Source organism: Gymnogyps californianus, chromosome 2, assembly GCF_018139145.2.
Source record: "Gymnogyps californianus isolate 813 chromosome 2, ASM1813914v2, whole genome shotgun sequence".
Taxonomy (NCBI): Eukaryota; Metazoa; Chordata; class Aves; order Accipitriformes; family Cathartidae; genus Gymnogyps; species Gymnogyps californianus.
In genome coordinates this window covers 151596343-151616047 of record NC_059472.1, presented here as the reverse complement: position 1 = coordinate 151616047, position 19705 = coordinate 151596343, and the positions used below count along the sequence as shown (strand labels likewise).

At 37.1% G+C, this 19705-nt stretch overlaps 1 protein-coding gene across 5 annotated transcripts in view; it reads right to left on the bottom strand.

Annotated features, from left to right (window-relative positions):
- The window catches only part of ZEB1 (zinc finger E-box binding homeobox 1), a 125006-nt gene that overhangs the window by 41223 nt on the left and 64078 nt on the right, over positions 1 to 19705 (bottom strand). Inside the window, exon 2 of one of the 5 annotated variants that reach the window (XM_050915916.1) lies at positions 331 to 344. The exons of the other annotated variants lie outside the window; for them this stretch is intronic. Coding sequence (XP_050771873.1) covers positions 331 to 344 — 14 coding nt within the window. The remainder of the gene's footprint in view (positions 1 to 330; positions 345 to 19705) is intronic. 5 annotated transcript variants of the gene reach the window in all.

The window sequence follows — 19705 nt, the reverse complement described above, 5'->3', positions numbered from 1 at the left end:
GGCTAGTTCAGGTCAGCTGCCCCGGCTCTGCTCCCTCCCAGCTTCTTGCACACGTGCTTGCTGGCAGAGCATGGGAAACTGAAAAAAATCCTTAACTTAAGATAAGAACTACTTAGCAACAACTGAAACATCAGCGTGTTATCAACATTATTCTCACACTATATCCAAAACACAGCACTGTACCAGCTACTAAGAAGAGAGTTAACTCTGTCCCAGCCGAAACCAGGACAATGAGTGAACTGAAGAACAAAGGGAGCTGGCCCAGAAGGCCATCGCCCACCTGCTCCGCAGTCCTGAAGGCCGGTGGCACGCATCAGGTAGGGCTCCCACTCTTCCCTGCTTCCCTTCCCAAGCATTAAGTCACTTTCCAAATGGCAACCCTTGCCTTTAAGCCTTATATTACACTGATTCAAGTTCACTCTTACATTTCTGAATCCTACCAGCAACTGCAACTCCTATCAACTACTGAAAATTTGTATATTAATGAATGATTTCAAAAAAAATCTCAGTCTCCCTCAAGAGAGGCGTGGACTTCACAAGCAAACCCTGTACAGGAAGAACGGGTTATAATCGGCACAAGGGCAAGGATTTCCAACATTTTTATCTAATTTTACCTAATTTAAAGAATTTATCTAGCTTAAAGAAGCAATGGCCAAGAAAGCATGTTTCCAATCAGAAGAGAAATAGCTTTCCTTACTGAACAAAACTACCATAACGTGACCGAGTTTCAGAAAAAGCCGTTCTGTTCATCATCCTCTGCTGGGCCTCTGGAGAAGCTCCTTCAGCTTCTTTGCTTCATTCAGCCTCACATTTGTTTCTTTATAAACTCCGAAGTGAATTATTCTTTAAACTATTTCAGATTTTCCTGTCACAAAAAAACCCCACAAGCAAAAATACTTCTAATCTTTCATTAGTTTGTTGCTGCCTTCTTTTTTTTTTTTAATATAAAAGAATGAAGATTATCTATAATTATTATTTGGAGAGGCAAATGAAGTGTTGGCACAACATAGCCAAAGTGAGAAACAAGAGCTTTTTTACTGTCTTCAGTTAGTGTAACATTACTGTAATATGAGCTGAATGAATAGTAGCTAATAAGCTAATGTTAAAATGTTTCTTAAATATTTTTAATTACTTTTTATAGTATGCAGCTACATGATACACTGAATTTCCAAGAAAGCATGCACTCGTGTTTGTACAGGATCAACATACCGCAGAGTAAAGTTTGTAAGAGGTTTCCAACAAATAAATACTTTAAAAAAGAGTCCAGCAAGTGAAGATGATTTAAAATATCAGTTCATAAAAGACAACTATGAGATTTTAACTATGATATTGGAATTTACTGTATAGCAGGTATGTTCCAAGACTTGTTAATAGTGATGAATAACTGTATTCAATTTAGTCCAATACCTCCAAATTCTCACTGTCTACACAAGAATGAAGTTAAACATTTTGAGACTTTAATTTAAAAGACCTTATCTGTTCCATTTGACATTGAAATTCATAGGTAAGATGAATAACAGCGATAAAGAAGAATCTAATAAAGAATCAACTACGGGGTAGCTTAAATAAAGACACCAGTTTCAAAAAAAAAAAAAAAAAAAAAAAGAGAGAGAAAATATCCAACCCCATATTTATTCATGTAAATGACATGACGTGCATTACAGGCATTCTTAAATTTAATTTTGCCAGCCTTTTGTAAATGAATGGAAAAGTTAGTAAGAAAGTAACAAAGACATGCCTGATTTCAGATGAATACTGAGGAGGACAGTAAGAAACATCTGTCAGTCACTTCAAGAAGAGACTTTCTCTTTGTAAAGGCTACTACAAAAAAAGCTGAGCACTAACAAACCACGATGGGAGTGTTTGGCTTAAAAACAAAAATGTTTTGTTTAGGAGGCAAATGATTTTCAAGCTTACTTTATCTGGTCTCTTCACAAGAGACAGAACTTCTAAAAAGGGAGGAAAACTTTCAAATGCCATGTGAATTGTTTTTTACTGCTTCACAGCCAGTCTTTTAGAAATTTCTCAAGAGCTATCTGCTTAAAATTACAAGCCAGAAAGATAGTGAAGATAACAAAGGCATAGTGTTACCTGTAGCTATTTTAACATATGTAATCCTTTAATTTTATATACAGTATTTCTATAGCAGACTTTAGTTTTTAAGAATCTCATTTGCTCTATCAGATTAGTCCAACTGCAATTCACTGACATGCTACAAAAAGGAATAACGGCAATAACAATAATGCTAATAAATATAAAACATTTTAACCCAGTTACTCCATCTGTGAATCTTAATAATGGATAGCTGGCTCTTAATATTTCAGATATTAAACATCTCTAGGCTTACAACCCTTTATTTCCTAAGGGAAAAAGAACAAGGAAACATGGAATTTGCAGAAGAATGAAGCATTAAAGTGTGATCAGACCTGACTTTTGGATCTTCTGAAATGAGAAATATGTTTTCCAATCTCTGATAATTTTTCCAAGAAGATGCCCACACCCATTTTTAAGACCTATCTAATCTTCCGTTTCTCCTAAAAATAGTTGAGACATTTTTATGGTTACAAGTGTAACTAAAATGATCATGATCTCCTGAAATGATCAGGATCGGGGAAGGGGCTATGTCAACCCCTGACTGCTTCTGCAGGGGAATTCAGTTTTTGAAAGCCGTGATGCCATTACAGAAGGGAGGTGTAGGGAAGTGTATTGAGGACTACAACACAAGCACAGTCAATGAGCAGAAGGCTACTGAGAAGAAGTCACTGAATAGGAAATCAATATGCCCATGAGAGACAAACAGCCAAAATGAAGGTGGAAGGATGAGATGAGCAATGTTTAAAAAGAAAAAACCCACAACTCTGCAAGGTAGCCTGACAGAAATAGCACTTCTGGGAAAGGCAGGAGCACAGGGAAAAAGATTTGTTTCCACCATGCTGAGGATTGTACGGAAAGACTCCACGTCTAACAGTTGTCCTAACTTTCCTTCACGGCAGGGAGTACAACACTCAAAGGTGTTACAGCCAGTATGAAGCGCTGCCTGGTAAAAAGTCTAATGAAATCGTTGAAAATATTATGGTATATACCAGCAATAGTCAGATACATCCATACTCCTCTTGGGATCCAAAGTCAGATCAACAACTTCTCAACTCCCAGACTGCTAAGAAAGAGAAATATTAGGAAGAACCTTTGCGGTTAAAGACACTGGTAGAAGCTTGAGACATCTGTTGTGAACTGGTAAAAACTGAGAGACACCTATGAAATCTCTCCCCACAACTGTTTTTTTAAAGCCCAACATGAGACCTGTGAGGTGAAATAAATATTGCTCCCTGAAAATATGAGTCAGTAAATTTACCCTTGCCTTCAGAACACCCATATTTTTGCAAGCTGGTATAAATGACACATTGGTTCTTTTTGAAGGACGAGGGAACTAGAGAGATAAAGAGCAAAAAATTAAGAACAGACTCACAAGGCTTCACATTACAGTTGAAATACTACATGACTTAAAAAACTCTTCAGTGTAAAAGTGAAAATCAACTTTGTTTTACCAGCTAAATTTAGATCCATTAGTAATCACTGTACTCTAATAGGAAGCAACTAGTTTTGGCCACTGCAGGTAATCACTGTACTCCGGAAACCAGCAGCTGTAAAAGGTACTGTAACAATACATCATCTGGCTCACTTATGAGGTCTGTTGATTAACAAACTCAAGGCCACACAAGTATTCAGTAAGGAAAGAAAAAAAAAAAAGAGGGAGTAGAGTGGGTAATTAAACTTTTCCAACCTCAACATTACTACACAGTGCATAGAAACACATGTGAACGTTCCCCACATTGGCTTCAGTCCAGGTTCCTTCTCTTACTTATTACAATGTCGTATTACCACTCACATCAACTTAAAGCCATTAAAAACTGTAAAAGGAACCAAACTTCCTTAACACAAAAATGATTTAAACTCTCTGTGACCAGGAGTTTTGAACAATGACAGGTGACTTTTGAGATGCAAAACTTGCAGGCTGGCCAGGATGACAAAGAATTTAAGATAATTCCACTCAATAGTTAGTTAAATCGTAATGTGTCTGCTGACCATCAATAAGTAGCGTACTGAAAGGACAGCAGTACTGCATTCCCAAGTAACACAGAAGTGAGGTTAAACATACAAGGGGAGGTCAGAAAAGTTAGGAACCTTGAAGAAATGAAATAATAATAAAAAAAAAATACACAAGAGTATATATTAAAGCCTATCCTATGATGTTCAGCTCAACAGCAAGTTCAGGTAATTTTTTTTTTTTTAGATGAAAAAGTACAATCTTAGGGCATTTTTATGAGAACAAGCCATAAATAAGCAATATAAATGCAATATAAAGCATTTTAAGTACTTAGAAAAACTTACACAGTTCCAGAATTTTGTTATTCCAAATATTTTTTTTTTTCCCAAAATGAAATTCTGTCTGTTTTGCAAAGCTACATACTCTTTTCCTCAAGCCATATGATATTCAGATTCCTTTATCCAGGAGAATTCCCAGGCATTTTGACTGAGTACCTACAGCGGAAACACTCAACGCTACAAACCAGCCAACTCCTGAGTGGAATATCATGTTCATTTTGGGCCAGCTAAAGCAGAACAGTGTTTTGAGAAAGCTGAGTGAAGAGTGATGTTATCAACTAGAATGGCTGAAAGAATATATTGTCATAATTTGAACACACCTAGGAAACAGCATCCCTGCTCTGTAAAAAGCTCAGTCTAGTTCTTAAGAACAGAAGTAATGCCAATTAATTTTACAATATATTTATTTAAACAATATCTAGATCTTACAGCAGTCCATTAACTCAGTACACTTGGAATACTAATTCTGCATTCTCTTATTTTAGTGCTTTATGGGATAAAACCTGTGAAATTATGAGCTAACACTTATGGAGAGATATCCTGTATGATAGCATTTTGTTAGTAGCGACTTATTCTATTAAGAATTTTTAAAGCATCTAGCAAAATTATAAATTCTTTCTATAATTCTACTGTGATTTGTACCATTAAGCATGACAGTGCAGTAATATCAGTAACATGTTCTTAGTAATAAGCCAATATGAAAATATGAAATGATGAATTTCTGCACCACTTATTAAACACTTTGAATGAACAGTTCTGATGTGCACAGTAAGATTTAAAGCATGTTCAGGTCACTGGTAAAAGAAAACACTGTAGTGAAGAAAAATGACTACCAAATTTTGGTTGTAAGAAAATCAAGATGCACATGAAAGTCCTTGCAAAGTTCTGACATACACTCTCCAAAATAATTTAAAATGTCTTATGTTTTACACTGTCACCATGGGGGGTACAGACCTACAAGGATCTACTTATTCCCATAAGCCAAGACGCAAGAGTGAACAGGGACTTTAATTACTGTTCACCTTTAAAGTGGGTCCACTAGGTCAAATGAGATACTAGTAATGGCAGAGCATAAGCCGTAAAGTTATTTGTGCTTATCAGCTGTATGGATAAACACTGAGGATTATCTGATTATCAATCTTATCTACAAGCTCATTGGTATCTATGTATGTTGTTACAAAAAACTGAATTACTTCAACATGATTTGCAACTAAGTAAGTCACAGTCCTTTTTCCCTTGATTCTTATTTTTGAATAGCAATGAAAAAAGTACCTGATCGCCTTCCTAGAGTTAGAGATATTTAGAATCCTAATCTAAGATCAAAAACATCAGAGACCAGTCTTACTCTCATCAGAAAGACAGATGTCTGACTGCTTGAACAAATTTGTTTACAGCTACTATTTCTATTCGGGACCAACAACATCTGATTTTTCCAAGTAAAAATGGATTTGTTCACTCTTATTTTAATAATACACTATAGACAGATCAATAGACACAGGGTAAGCAATTAATTAACCTTATGCAGTTAAAGAAAAAATAAAATTTTTTTTTTTTAATAATAAAAGTGTCAGCCACATATACCTGTTCTATGCACTTGTCAAAATGCAGCTTCCCCTCGGAAAAATGAGGTACAACTGAGCAGCATAAATGTTCTAACAGCGGTTTAGCAAACAAGGAGCTGTCAACTTCCAATAAGCTATTATTCACACCCCTTTAATCACTGCCACAGAGTCGATTATAAATAGCCTCATACATTTTTAAATAAGGTCATTCTGAAATGAAACAACAAAGAGGGTAGTAAATATTCCAGTACATAAGCAATTTAAATTCTACAGCATAACAGAACTGTGCGTTCTCAAATATTCAGTTTAAAGAAAGCCAACAAAACTGTTTAACCGGTTTAAGTGTCACATGCGTAATCTCTGTGAGATCAATAAACCAGCCCAATTATGTGATAGTTTGCAAACAGATCTGAAAGAAATGAAACCATTAAGGCTTGCTCATAAAATCCAGCTCCAACAGCATTATTTACAAATATACAGTAATACAAATTAAGTTAATACAATACATGCATTGCATGAGTAAATCTACTACGCAAAGATTTTACACGAATATGAAACAGCTCCTCTGTGCTTTCCCAGAAGCAGAACACAAATAAAGAACTTACGTAGAACCCTGATTCATATGAGACCACGTTTTCTACTTTTCTTGAGATTTTAAATAATTAGAAGTGAATACATAAAGAAAAACAAGAAAAGAACTGCACAAGTAGGAGCAAGTTCTTATTTTTTCCCTCTTCCCCAGGTTTTTCTCAGGTTCAAGATTACTTGATAAAAGGATATGACAAAATAATGCTAGTATCAAATCTTTACAAATTAGCTTAGGGAAAAAAGATAAAAATTAGAAATATTTACAGTTATGTGGAATTTTTCTCAGAAACATTATAATAATTGCAGATGTTAAGTTGACAGCAATTTAAAGAAGTTAATTTAGCACTACCAGAAAAAGAAAGAATTAGAAGAAAAAAATAACCAAATAGTTCCATCTTACTGACCCCCTGTTGAGTTGTTACTGTGATAAGTACTGGAATGCTCCTTTCTATTACAGCTTTTGTTTTTCTAACTTGATATTCATCTTCGTAGACAGACACTTACCTGCAGTTTTTCAAAATCACGAAAGAAATGCCTACTGATACATTGTGCTGTATCCGCCCAAATATCAATAGTCCTTACTGCTCCATTGCGGACAGTTCATTCCAGAAAATGGGTTCCATGAGTAGGGGACCCCAATGCCCCCTCGCCCCCCAACCTTTCTGAAGTATTTAATCCTGTTACAATTCAAGCCTCACTTATTTCTTAGATTTAGCTCAAAGGCATTTTGAGCGTGAGGTGAAGTTTATTTAGTTCACAGGCTGCTTTCTTAAAAAACTAAGATTTCACATGAGCAGCAAACACACCTAAATCTTCCTGGCTAGAAAACATACCTTAATATTACAATGTCATATTTGGGTATTCATGCATTTGGACAGACACAGGAGGCATGAGTTCATTCTGCCTATACTCCAAGTTGGCCATGCCCAGAAGCTGCATCCCCATGGCACTGTGCCTAACCTAACAGCCCTGCTGCGTCTTCTTGCCTTTTCATGTTCTCACCATAAAGCAAGAGTGACCTCCCAGGTAAAGGGCATTCAGATCAATTAAGAACTTCATAATGATCAAAAGCTTTACAAGCACCCTAGAAATCAGTGTAAAGGATCCACTGACGGTTTGTTCTCAGTCTTTTTCCACAGTAAGGCAGTACTGCTATTCTACACAGCTATACCTTCTAACTGGATTCCCATGTCCTAAATAAAGCATATTACAGCAGCTTACGCAGTGAAGAGATAAAATTGCAGCTTACCACAGCAAGATCTACATAAAAGCAAGGCATGACTTCATGGAACAAACTTTGCTATTTCAGTTCCCAGATAATACAGAAGTAGAAAAGGTTCAGATGTCAACAGGCATCTCAGAACATGTTCACTTCCACAGTAGGCATGTTACTTTTTTATCTAGTTCAGTGTCACCTACCTCACAACAGCCCTTACTGAATACTTAGAAAAGGAAAGACACCAACAAGAAGCTGGGAAATAGCTTACACAAAGAAACATGCCTTCTCAACCTTAATACCACCAAAGTCTGGGTCATGCCCCAAAGCTTGAAAACTTTGTTTTCCTACGTGTACGCCCTCCATCTACCTTAAGTTCCACAATTTGTTTCTAATAGCTAGGACAGTATTCCAGATAGCTGTAAGTTTTATTAATTGCCCTTTTTTTCACCTTCGTCAGGGAAATGGATGAATATCTGAATAGAAACTCACTTTTTTCCTCCAAATATATGCACTATCTTTTACGTTTTAAGTGCATCATCTTCTGTTGTTCTACATTCACTGATAAACCGCCCCTGATTTTTCCATTCATTCTGTAGAAGACAGTTTTTCTATACGCCCATCCTAACAACTTTTGGTAATACCAAAGCCTCTTACATGCTGTTTACAATATGTTCACAACCAGAGTTTTCTGGAAGAAACACAGAGTCAACTATATGTGATTTCTTACTTGTAGGAGCGTTTTGGGAGGGGGGGGGGTTCAAGCTGTTCTTGAGAGGACATGTTCATTGAACTATCTGCAACAAAACAGAAACCTTTCTTCTCATTTGATACAGAACTAGGTTTATAACCTGGTAATTGTGTGAAGTCTAGTGTACAGCAGTTTCATGGTTGCTGCGAGTCTCATGATAGTTTGCTTTCTGCTGCTTCACAACCTTGGAGAAGTCATGGAGGAATATTAAGTTCTGATAACAAAAGAAAGAATTGCGACACATTTCCTGCCACAGTGAGAAGAGCATAGTTCAGATCCACAAAGCACAACAAACTGGAGAGGTGACAAGTCTGAACTGTGAAAATGTTTCAGGACAAAGCTACTCAGCACTATCGTCAGAGATCAAGAAAGTTGCAGTCCCATAGTGACACTCCACAAGAAAGTATGAAAGGATCATGCAAATGAAACTGGTCAAATCCCATGACCTTTGGGTACCAGTAACAATGCTACATATTCCCAATACCGAAAAAAGCAAGTGCACCCCAAAGCACAAAAGGGCCTAGAGCAAGATGAGCCCCAAAACCAATGAAAAGCAGTAAAGACATAAAACATAATAAAACTATACCTGTTATTTGTATTCATTAGTATCAGAGGTGACCTCTATGAAGAGTAAAAAAGAAAAATATGGTTTGAGTTTTATAAAATATATATAAAGAATACACATATACATATATATTTACACACACATATATACATACAAATAACTACAATTATTTATGAAGTGCCTAACATCATTGAAAAGCATTGCAACCTATTTGACAGTCAGCTAACCTAAAGGGGACACGATATTATTGTAAATACTGCAAGGAGGACCCCTCCCTCCTTGCTGTGTTTGTACTCTAACCATCTGAGCTAAGAACAGAAGCAGGAGTAGAAAAGGGAACAATGAAACAAAAAAGATACAACTCAGCTAAGAACCAAAAAAGTTAAAAAGAAACCCAACTCTCACGTGATCGAAGAATATTACTCAATATGTTAGGAACACGACACAGTAAGTGGAGAAGAATGTGATACACATGCACAGATGAAAGTAGCACAATGGCTACGCCTATATGAACTGTAAATGAGAATGAAAACCAATACCTACACAGTAAAAACTTTAAAAACCAGCAGGTGGGCAGCCCACATGGGACAAAATCTCATCTAACTCAATTCAAGTTGAGAGATAACATTCCAAAGATCTTGGGGCAAACGCAAACAGGAATCTGCACATGAGCATGAGTTCACTGCAATATGAACACTGCCCAAGAGCACAGCCCTCCTTTTATCATACTATAATAAAATTATTTTTAACTATATAAATCAATGCTACTAAATTACCCTAACCTATTCAAGACAAACTTAAAAACCACACAAGCTGGTCTGCTGACCTGCTTATGAAAAGCCCTGCTTCATTTCTCACTTCTGACTCTCCTTGCTTCAAACACTTCCCAGTCATCTTACTTGCTGATAGCACAGTTCAAGCCAAATTACTATTATTATCAATAACATATACCTATGCCTTGCTAAATACCTATCTACATTATTATAACTCATTTGGTACAGTTTAATAGATGTACTGATACAAATTACATGGAATTAAATAGTTTAAGGACAGGTGTATGTCTCCCAGTCATGATGCAATGTCTGGATTGAGATACAGTATGTTATCAATTATACCTTAACATACTCATGCTCCATTAGATATGGCATCAGAGGAATCAGTAGTAAACAACATCTAAAATTATGTTTTGGTTTTTTATTTTCCTCTTCAGTGGCTATGCAAACAAAGAATTTCACACTTTTTTTAATAGAATGTATTTGGTGCTTCCAATGGATGCCTAGTGTACTCTGACAGCCATCTACCTCAGGAGAAGTCGGCTGCCCTGTAGAACTGCTTATTTCTCTCCAAGACTAAGTGGAATGAATGTAGCAGGACTATCCCAGATTTCAGCATCTAAAATGCTGAAAACTAATTAGCACAGGTGAATTAGCACAAGGTACCTAAGGAAGAACATATCTGGGAGAAGATACCTGGCAGTCACCTGAAAGGAAACCTCACACTTTTAGGGTTAAGGTGTACTTGAACCTCCACTGAGGAGTTAGCAGGTAAGCAATGTGTAGCAGCAAACTGAGATAACTTCCCTTGCACAAAATCCATTCGGCTTTCAGTTTTACCCCTGGTTTTCTCTAGCATTCTAATTTAAATATATTTGGGAAGAGATGTCTGAACTTCCTTAATTGTGCAGAAATTGTGAGTGCCACCTGCAGAAAGTATGAGGGCAGACAGCATCACGGGAGAGTAATCCTGGCCAAGTTTAACTCATTAGGACCTACTATAAAAGGCTGACAGTATTACCATCACTGAACTAGCCTCGCATAAAACTAAGGCAATGCTGTATACTGCACAGAAGGGCCTACCTTTGTATACAGACTCTTCTGCAAGCAAAAGTGAGCTCCATCTGTCCATGTTCCAACTTGGCCTGATAGAAGCCAACGTCAAACCAAAACCCTCATAGGTGTCGTAGCATTGTGCCAAGCCCAAGCAAACCCATCCTGCTATTTAGCCTGGCTTATCAGTGCAGGTGCGCTGCCGTAGAGATATAGATCACCTATTTCAAACTAATTCAGAGCAGCAGTGCAGGCAAATTGGAATCCAAAAAATAGTACGTAACTAAGAATAAGCTTAAAGGGAAAAAACAAAAAGGCAGCAAGATCAGTTAGGACCTCCTAAAGCTTGCAAACAGCAGCCACTCTTCTGCTGCAGGTGCCGTACTCTGGGCAGAGAACTCTCTTGGTAAGCCAAGCTTTGCCACTCCAAACCCTCTTCAGACAAATTTACAGCCTGAAAGAGATGAAACCAGTGTCAAGCAAGTGTTCAGTCTTATTTCTTTCAAAAAATGTTTGTCAGTGTAGCAGGAAGCTTAATTTTGTCCAGCGTTTCTAGCCCCATCATCCCTCATGAGTATATTAATGTCTGGGTCCCTAACCCAGTCACAAACTGCTAGAAAAAAAAAACAGTGGGAAAAGCAACAAAAGGTCTAAAACATATTTAAAACTGAAAGAAGGTTTGAGCATCCTAACATAAGTGTAATACAGGACACCATTTTTCTCATGTTTCTTTGCTGCTGTTGTAGAACAAGGAGTGAAGATTTCAAAAGAAAATTTTTATTTAGAAATTATGACACTGATCAGAAATAACATTTTATAAAGCCATTTTCCTCAATTTGATGAGATCACATGGATAGGAGTTTTACAATCCTATTATACCTACTCAAACTGTAAATACTCTTCACAAACACAGGCCTTGTTTTTAATTTCCAGCTAGAGTAAAAGCAGAAAATAGATGTTTGGAAGTTTTAATTTAGGTGAGCCTTTGGTCCAGGTATGATCTGTGAGATCTCTGTTAAACAGACTTGCATGAACCTGTGACTATAATTTAGTTTTTCCCCCACATGTAAAATGTTTTCTTCACCATTGGTCGTTGCCATGCAGCATTTCTCTTCAGGAAGGCTGTAGTGCTTTCTTACTGCATTTTGCATCAGTGATTCCCAGAGTACATGCATATAGCGACAGCTGCCGATGTGCCCAAACAGAAATACACGGTGCAATATAGCTGAAGAACTAACTAGTGCAGCACCAAAGGGAAGAGAACCTTCTCAAGCTCAAAATACCACCTTAATCACAATTTCTTGTTTTCTAAAGTTTAATTTGCTTCCTTTCAGTGTTCCCTACTGCAAGCAACTAAGGAGTGCTCAAATCCCTTCTGGATTTAGAGTATGCTGCTTCCTTTGCTTTCATGTCTACGTCTACACCGCTGATGTCAGATGATATACCAGGTACAATGGATGCTTTATCAAATCCCTGGAGAAACAAATCAGGGTAACCAAATGATACATTTATTTTATGATAACTTTAACTTGCTGCTAGGTACAACAAAACAAAAAGGTGGCACCTAATCTTCAGTTCTGAACTTTGTTGTTCTACCCTAAGCATAGGCTAACCTGGGCTACTCAGAAGCCATCCTGCACAACCGGCTGCGTTGTGGACATGTCAGCCCACGTTCAGCTGTCCTGTCACATGGAGTACGTCTTCTCTCAGCTTACCAGCGGGGAATTTCCAAGAGAATTTCTAGTTCACCCTGCTGAGCAAAGGAATTAGAACGATGAAAAAAGGATCAGTGACAGAATGGCTTAATGTGGTTCTTGCCAATAATCTGAAAAGATGAGCCAGTTGTCAGAAAGTATCTATAGGAAGGTCCATTTTGCTTTCTAAAGTCATTCTGAATTAGCTACACACTGGTGCAGCTGGTAGGTCTGTTGAGAAGGAATATGACAGGACAGTTTTTTTCCTACTCTGTATCTTAGAAATTATGTATACCCAGGTCCATATTTCAATCATCCTCAATGTCTAAGGCAAAAACACATCGAAGGGCGATTGCTACACCCATTTTAATTTTTTAAACTCATTATTAACCTCATACACTGAAGACAGACTACAAAAAGCTTATTATTAGTAGGAAATGTCAGTGAATTAATACAATACTCCTGAATTTAATGTACAGCTTCCTGGAGAAAAATTGAACAACGTCAGCAAGTGTTTTAGGATCCATACAACCTGATTGCATGAGGAACATAAAACATTCCATTGTTATGAAGAAAAGCAGCACTACAACATTAAAAGTAGTTCCTTTAGATGAAGGCTCACCTCTACACCTATGCCAGAGCTTCAACTAACCTATCCAAAAAATATTTCTGTTCATTAAACCTAAGAAAATAATTCAGACAGTAAACCTGATCACAATTTTTAAATAACCAACTACATTTGAAATTACTTTGTATGAGTAGAATTTCACAGGTGCCCTCCGTGTTAGGCTTGCAAGGCATAATGACAAACTGTGTTTATTTTCAGAACATAGAAAAGCATGTTTCAGAGAAAGACCACTTTTCACTTTTTCCATCTTTGCTTTTTTACAAGTATTCTAAAAAATAAAGGTGGTCTCCTTTGACTAATTACAAAGAAAAGCATACATTTACAAGAGAAGTGGTAATGAGTCTCTAACTTCTCTTCCCAGCTGGTAAGGGAGAACCTCACACAGCACAAGGGAGGTGAGGGGTGCTGAGACAGAACACAAAGTTCCCCAGACCTCTGCCAGCTTTATGAAAGGTCAGAACCCGGGGCTCCAGCTTCCCGGAGCTCCTGGCCTTCTGCTGACCACACGAGAACGAGAAGTGAGACTGGGAAGGAGGCAGTTTTCCCAGTTAAGTGAAGGGCTTGAGAAATCCCAGGACAGGTGGAGATGGCAGTGTCAAGACAGGCTTAGACCAAAAAAAAGGCTGGAATCCACATCCGTAGGTGCATAGTTATGTTTATTAACTAGCAGCTTAGAGTTTGTTTTGTACACATTTGGTAGCCTTGTCTACTTCGACTAAAAATTGTTCTGAAGACTATCCTTTTATTTCCTCTAGTGGAATTTTTTCAGGAAGTACTTACACAGCAACTCCTCCTCCCTCAGGTTAGTTAACCAAAATATGTGTACAGAAATACCTCATTTAAAATGTTCTCTAAAAGCAAATTTGAAATAGTCACATTTAAGCAAATGACAAATAGACAGATTGGAAGGTGAGAAAAAAATTCTCATAACACAAAGTCAACTTTAAACTTGAAACTAAGAATTGATCTTAGAGATTAGAAAAGAGGAAGTGGAAAGGTAAAGGGAAAGTTATTTTTGCATGGTACCATGTGAAATTAAAGTTTTTATTTAAGAAATGCTTATATATTAACTTCAGCTCTTAAAAAACAATTATTTTCTAACTTAACTTCAGGAAGTTTCTAAAAATAGATTAATGATAAGAAATGCCACCAAACAAATTCTTCCTCCAGAATCAGTAAGCAGGTAACAGATCAGCAGCCAGAAATGTGCCATCTGCAAGCTGTGCCAATTAGATTATTTCCAGTAACATAATATCCTCTATACCCCAATCACTAGATCTTTCTTATTTCATCTAACTTTGAATAGTATCTCAATAACACATTACAGTCACAAATCAGCATCAGCTCCATGATTCAGAGCATCTCTGCAGGAGTGGCTGAATGTTGTACACTGCACACCCTCTCCTTGCCGTGCAGTCCACCTACTGAATACACAACACATGTGCACACATGTGCCCGTAAATTCAGAAAATAAATCATGACAGCACTTACAATTTTGAAATCACAGGTAAGAGACCACAAAAAATATTTAAATTTTCAATAGTAAGGAAAACAAAACTCTCCACAATACTGCTTGTTAGGTATGATAGCAATTTCAAAGCAAAAAGGAAATCATGACTGTCACTTCAACAGATAAATATACAGTCTTTACAGTACTTGCTAGGAGCAACTGTGCATTCAGTAACACAGAAGTCATTTCAACACTGAGAAAAGTTTTCTGCAGTGAGTAAAAGGAGAAACAGAAATGGTAAAGTATTAGCATGTGCATGACTAAAATAAGAAAATTCAACATTTTGTCAAGGACATCTTTATGCTTCAAGCAGAACAGGAGAGTGACCAGGTATTTTTACTTGTGAATATCTTCAAAAATGCAGTATTTATATGAATGTCTTCTAATGTAACTAAAAATGGTGAGCATTAGAAAACATATTCACGAGCTTCAAAGACATTAATGTTACAGAAATCTTACACCTTCTGTTCCACTGTCAAATTGTGAGAGACATTTTGTTAACGTATAGACTAATTTCAGTCATCCCACCACACTGGAATGCAATATCCTTAAGATGATTTCCTGATACAATCTGACATTAGGTGGGAGGAAAAAAAAAAAAGTAAACACTTGCATATTGAAACCCTGAGACTTAGCTCATTGACTGTCCCTCTCTGAAACGTTTGGTAAGAGTACACTGAAATAGTGTGTGGCTCTTGATGTGACAGTACAACCTCACATCACCACGTCTGGGAAAAATTAAGGTTTCAACCATCTTGATTCCAACAAAAAGATCCAAGTGACAGGCCTAATAGCTAGAATTGTCACCAGTTAAGGATTTCACTGATAAGAGAATTAAATTGGATTTAGTGAAGTTAAACAGTAAAAAAAATGCTGGCTGACTGTAGGTCCTACCCTCTATATGCACACCACCATTATGACAGCAAACCGTAACAGACTTGAGAAACCCTCTTAAAGCAATAGTTTCTTCTACCGCTTATGCTTAATATCTTAAAGCTAAATTATAAAGCACCACAAAACATACTTGAAAAATAATGTTGCATTAGATACTTGAGAGGGAAACTGTTTGATCACCCAACTGATCACATTGCAAAGCACCAAATGATGGAGTTCGTTGGAGCGATGGGTGGACATTCACTGGACGGCAATAACAGAAGGCATTTCTCGCAGCACTGCTCTGCCAGTTCCCTCACCCTCTTCCATGGGTCTGCCAGCCTCCCACCCTTGACAGCAAAGGACTCTTTTCCTCTCAAACCTTTAAAGTTTAGGGTCTCATTTGTTCCTAGGTTTTGCTATGAGAATAGGAAATCGTTACAGCCGAAGTGAAGTCTGAGACATGTTACTCTCCTTCAAAGCAGAAGAAAATAGAGACTATGGATGAATAAGTAGCTGGACAAGCTCTTCTCATAATGGAGTAGGCAGTATGCTAGCATGAAGAAAGTAAAATGCTCTTTACTTCTGCTTCTTCCAGCCTCTGGCTAACTGAATATCTTCTCCAAGATACTAAGTGGCTCTCAGCAGCCAGATGGGTATCAACTTCCAGTGTTTCACTATTCATTCAATGAAATCTACGCCATCCTGCTCATTGATATTCTGTCCAATTTCTAAGTTTTTAAGTAAATTAAAAATTACTTTCAGAATCTATTACATTCAAAAAAATGCGTTCAACAGCCTTTGCTGAGCCAACAAAATTGCTACAAATATATGGGTCCTCATTTTTGGAATGAAGGGAGAACTCCACGTCAGAACAAAGAAACTGCATACCAGCTCCACGGAGTGGCTGACAGAAGTGCTCCTGGAGTTTTCAACATTATTGATATTCTGTTTTCAAAACAGCAAGACATAATTCTTATGTTGTTCCTTCTCATGTACAAAGCTATTTTATTATAATAATGCATTAATGTCCTAGATACTTATTAAAAGCAAAATCCTGTAACCAGTTGCCATGCCATAGCCATTAGGTGAGCAAGCTGTACCTCAGAAGGACATGAAGCTGTCTGAAATTTCAGAAGCTAAAAATAGTTGGCAGCTTAAAGCAAAACCAAAATTAATGGTATTAAACAATTTTTAGCATGTGAAGAAAAAACCGTCATATCTGGAAACACAAATTCTAATTTTGATACTGTACTAAATTCCCAATTTTAAAAGCCATGTGACCAGGCATAACTGCTAGCTTTGAGATGAAAAGCAGAAAATCATGCACGTGAAACAAAAAGAAAGTTAAAGCAGGTCTAAGTTTCGGGGGGGGGGGGGGGGGGGGGGGGGGGGGGGGAGGGGGGTTGGTTTGTGTTTGTTTTTTTTTTAAGACTTGAAATCTACCTTAAGTAATTTTTCTTTAGGTCAGTGCTTCATTTCCCTGCTTTAGTTAAGATATTTTTAGAAGTTGGTTTTTTGAGCTTTTCTGCAGGACAGATTAAACTACTGTTTGCAATAAAAGAAAACCGTATTGCTACAAATATACAAATTCCAGGGTGTAAAGGATGGAAACAGGACAATTAGAAGAAATAAAGCCGTTAGTTTTTATTTTACAGATCAATAACATATTTTTAAGAATTCTACTAAGAGTATCTAGGAAAATGTATTAATGATCTTGAATTCATAATACAGTCATCTACATCGTCCTCAGAAAAGTTTTAGGATCTACAAATTGAACATTGAAAGCCACTGGCCGATACCCTCTGGATGTCATGTGATACATCAACATTCTGACTAATACACAGTTGTAGAGATTAGTCTGAAAAGCATTGAGACTTGTAGAAGAGATAAGAGCCGACTCAGTGTATAAAAATAACTCAGCATAGATTACATAAAAAAACATAATCAGGAGTTAAGCAAAGACGACTGCAGAGCTGAGGGGAAAACAATGGCTTCTTCTGCAACTTCAGGTTGAGTTCCTAAGACATTTTACTGCAGAGTTTTCACTTACTTGACCACCTGTGATTTTTCCATGTGACTTCTGTCTCATTCAGTATACAAGACAGGCAATGCTCTTTCACTAGGCAGGTAGTCAGATTTAATTTGCACAGGTATCACTGAAGGATCACTCCCTCAATCCAAAATTTCTTACATTCCTCCTTTGCATCCATGTACTTAAAAATCTTCACAACGTCACTCTGACAGTAGGAAGACTTGGCTCCACTTGACAGAGAAAGTAAGACCAGATTTAAAAAATAAAAAAACCCAAAACCAAAAACACCACAAAACAAAGTGCTCAATAATTTGGAAGTTCAATTTGAAGCACTTAAGTCCAAGTTTTTAAAAGTATTTAGCATTTTGACAGCCATGTATATGTGCAGATGAGAATTTCAAGAGTGCAGCTGCTCCTGTGAACACCAAGTGCTTCTACTGAAGTGACCTGAGCAGCAGCTACACAGCCAGAGCAACCTCTGTTTGCTGACCACTGAATGAGGAATAGATGTGACAGAAAGTACACAGCTACAATTAAAGACCACCGTAACCACTACTGTTCCAGGTGTGGAGTGGCCATGCTTCACATTTTACGTATGCTCTTCTCCTTTAGCTGGTGACCAGGCTGATCTCTCGGATCACAGCTGCTCTGCATAATGACTGCAATAACTCAATGCTCAGACTGGATCTCAGACTTGCACCTTTCCTTTCTTCTCAACACTGCGAGTGATGCTGGCAAATTTATTTTGGCTCTCAAGAGTTTCCAATCAGAGACCTGAAATAACCTTGCGTTGACACCTTCAAAAGATACTATTAATTAAATTCTCCAGAGAGATGTGAATGAAAGCAAAAGTTTGAAAGATGAAGCTTTACCTGTACGTGATTCTCTGGCACCTTAAAAGCCTCTGCAAACATTTATGCTCCTCATGTCCACCCAAGCTTGGCTGATACCAGCAGCCACAGCCTGCTCCTTGGTTGTTTTCTTAGAGCCTTCTCTTCCCCACCAGTTAGTTTGCAGGTTTCCTCTTTACAGTTCCTTTTCCTTTTAACCCACAGAATTCAAACAGGTTAATGTAATATCAAAGTAATGCAAGAGGCACACAGAATTTAATATTCAATTAAAAATTACTATACCAAGCCTCTTCTCAAGTTCATGCATCATTGGGCTGAATTAAGGTTTTGCAGGAAGTTTTTCCACAATTTTGAAAGCCTTTATTGTTTTATTATTTTTCTTTTTAGTTGATCTCCCAAGATTACAAGCAGTGAAGGAAATCATGTTAAATGGAACCACACTCATCTCTGAGGGTCAGCAGCAAAATCTTGCTGAGTAGTGTTTTTTTAACTACGGATTCAATTTGAGAGATACTAAGGACACCTAAAAACGATCATTTTGGGGACTCCTTCAATTATAAGAGCTATTATGATTAGTAGCAAAAAATTTGTATCATTTAACAATTTAAGATGGAACATACATTATTTAAGAATGCTCTGATGATAACTAAATCTTAACAACAGTACACATTTATAAACTGCACTTGAGGACCCTGAATTTCAAATACAGCATCATTAAGGGTATATTACTAGCCATATTAGAACCTTCTTTCCTGACCTTGAATCTGCCATCCTTTTGTAACATATAGATACCTTTTTTCAGTTAAAAAGCAAATGAAAATCCTTAATCAAACCTTACAGAACATTGCGTTCAGAGCTTAAGACAAATCCTTTGCTCAAATTTCACTTCATCAAACTTTGCAAAGTCATTCCACAGAAAAAAGGAATTTTTAATAGACATGCACACTCAGGTGGAAATGTAGCACAAACTCCAGCGTGAATACTGAAGTTTTCACAAAGCAATAAGCAACCAAAAAAAAAGAAAAAATCTTGCTTTTATAAGGTAAAGTGTTACTCAGATGCTGCATATATTTAATACATATTTTAAATGATCGGTCAGATGTTGGGTCTAAGATTAAATCTCAGAGTCTGGAACTGCTGTTATGAGGAAAAGCTGGTGAAACAGATGTTTAAGAATTGAAAGGAAAAGAACAGATGAGGGCAGTATAGATTTTTGTCAATTA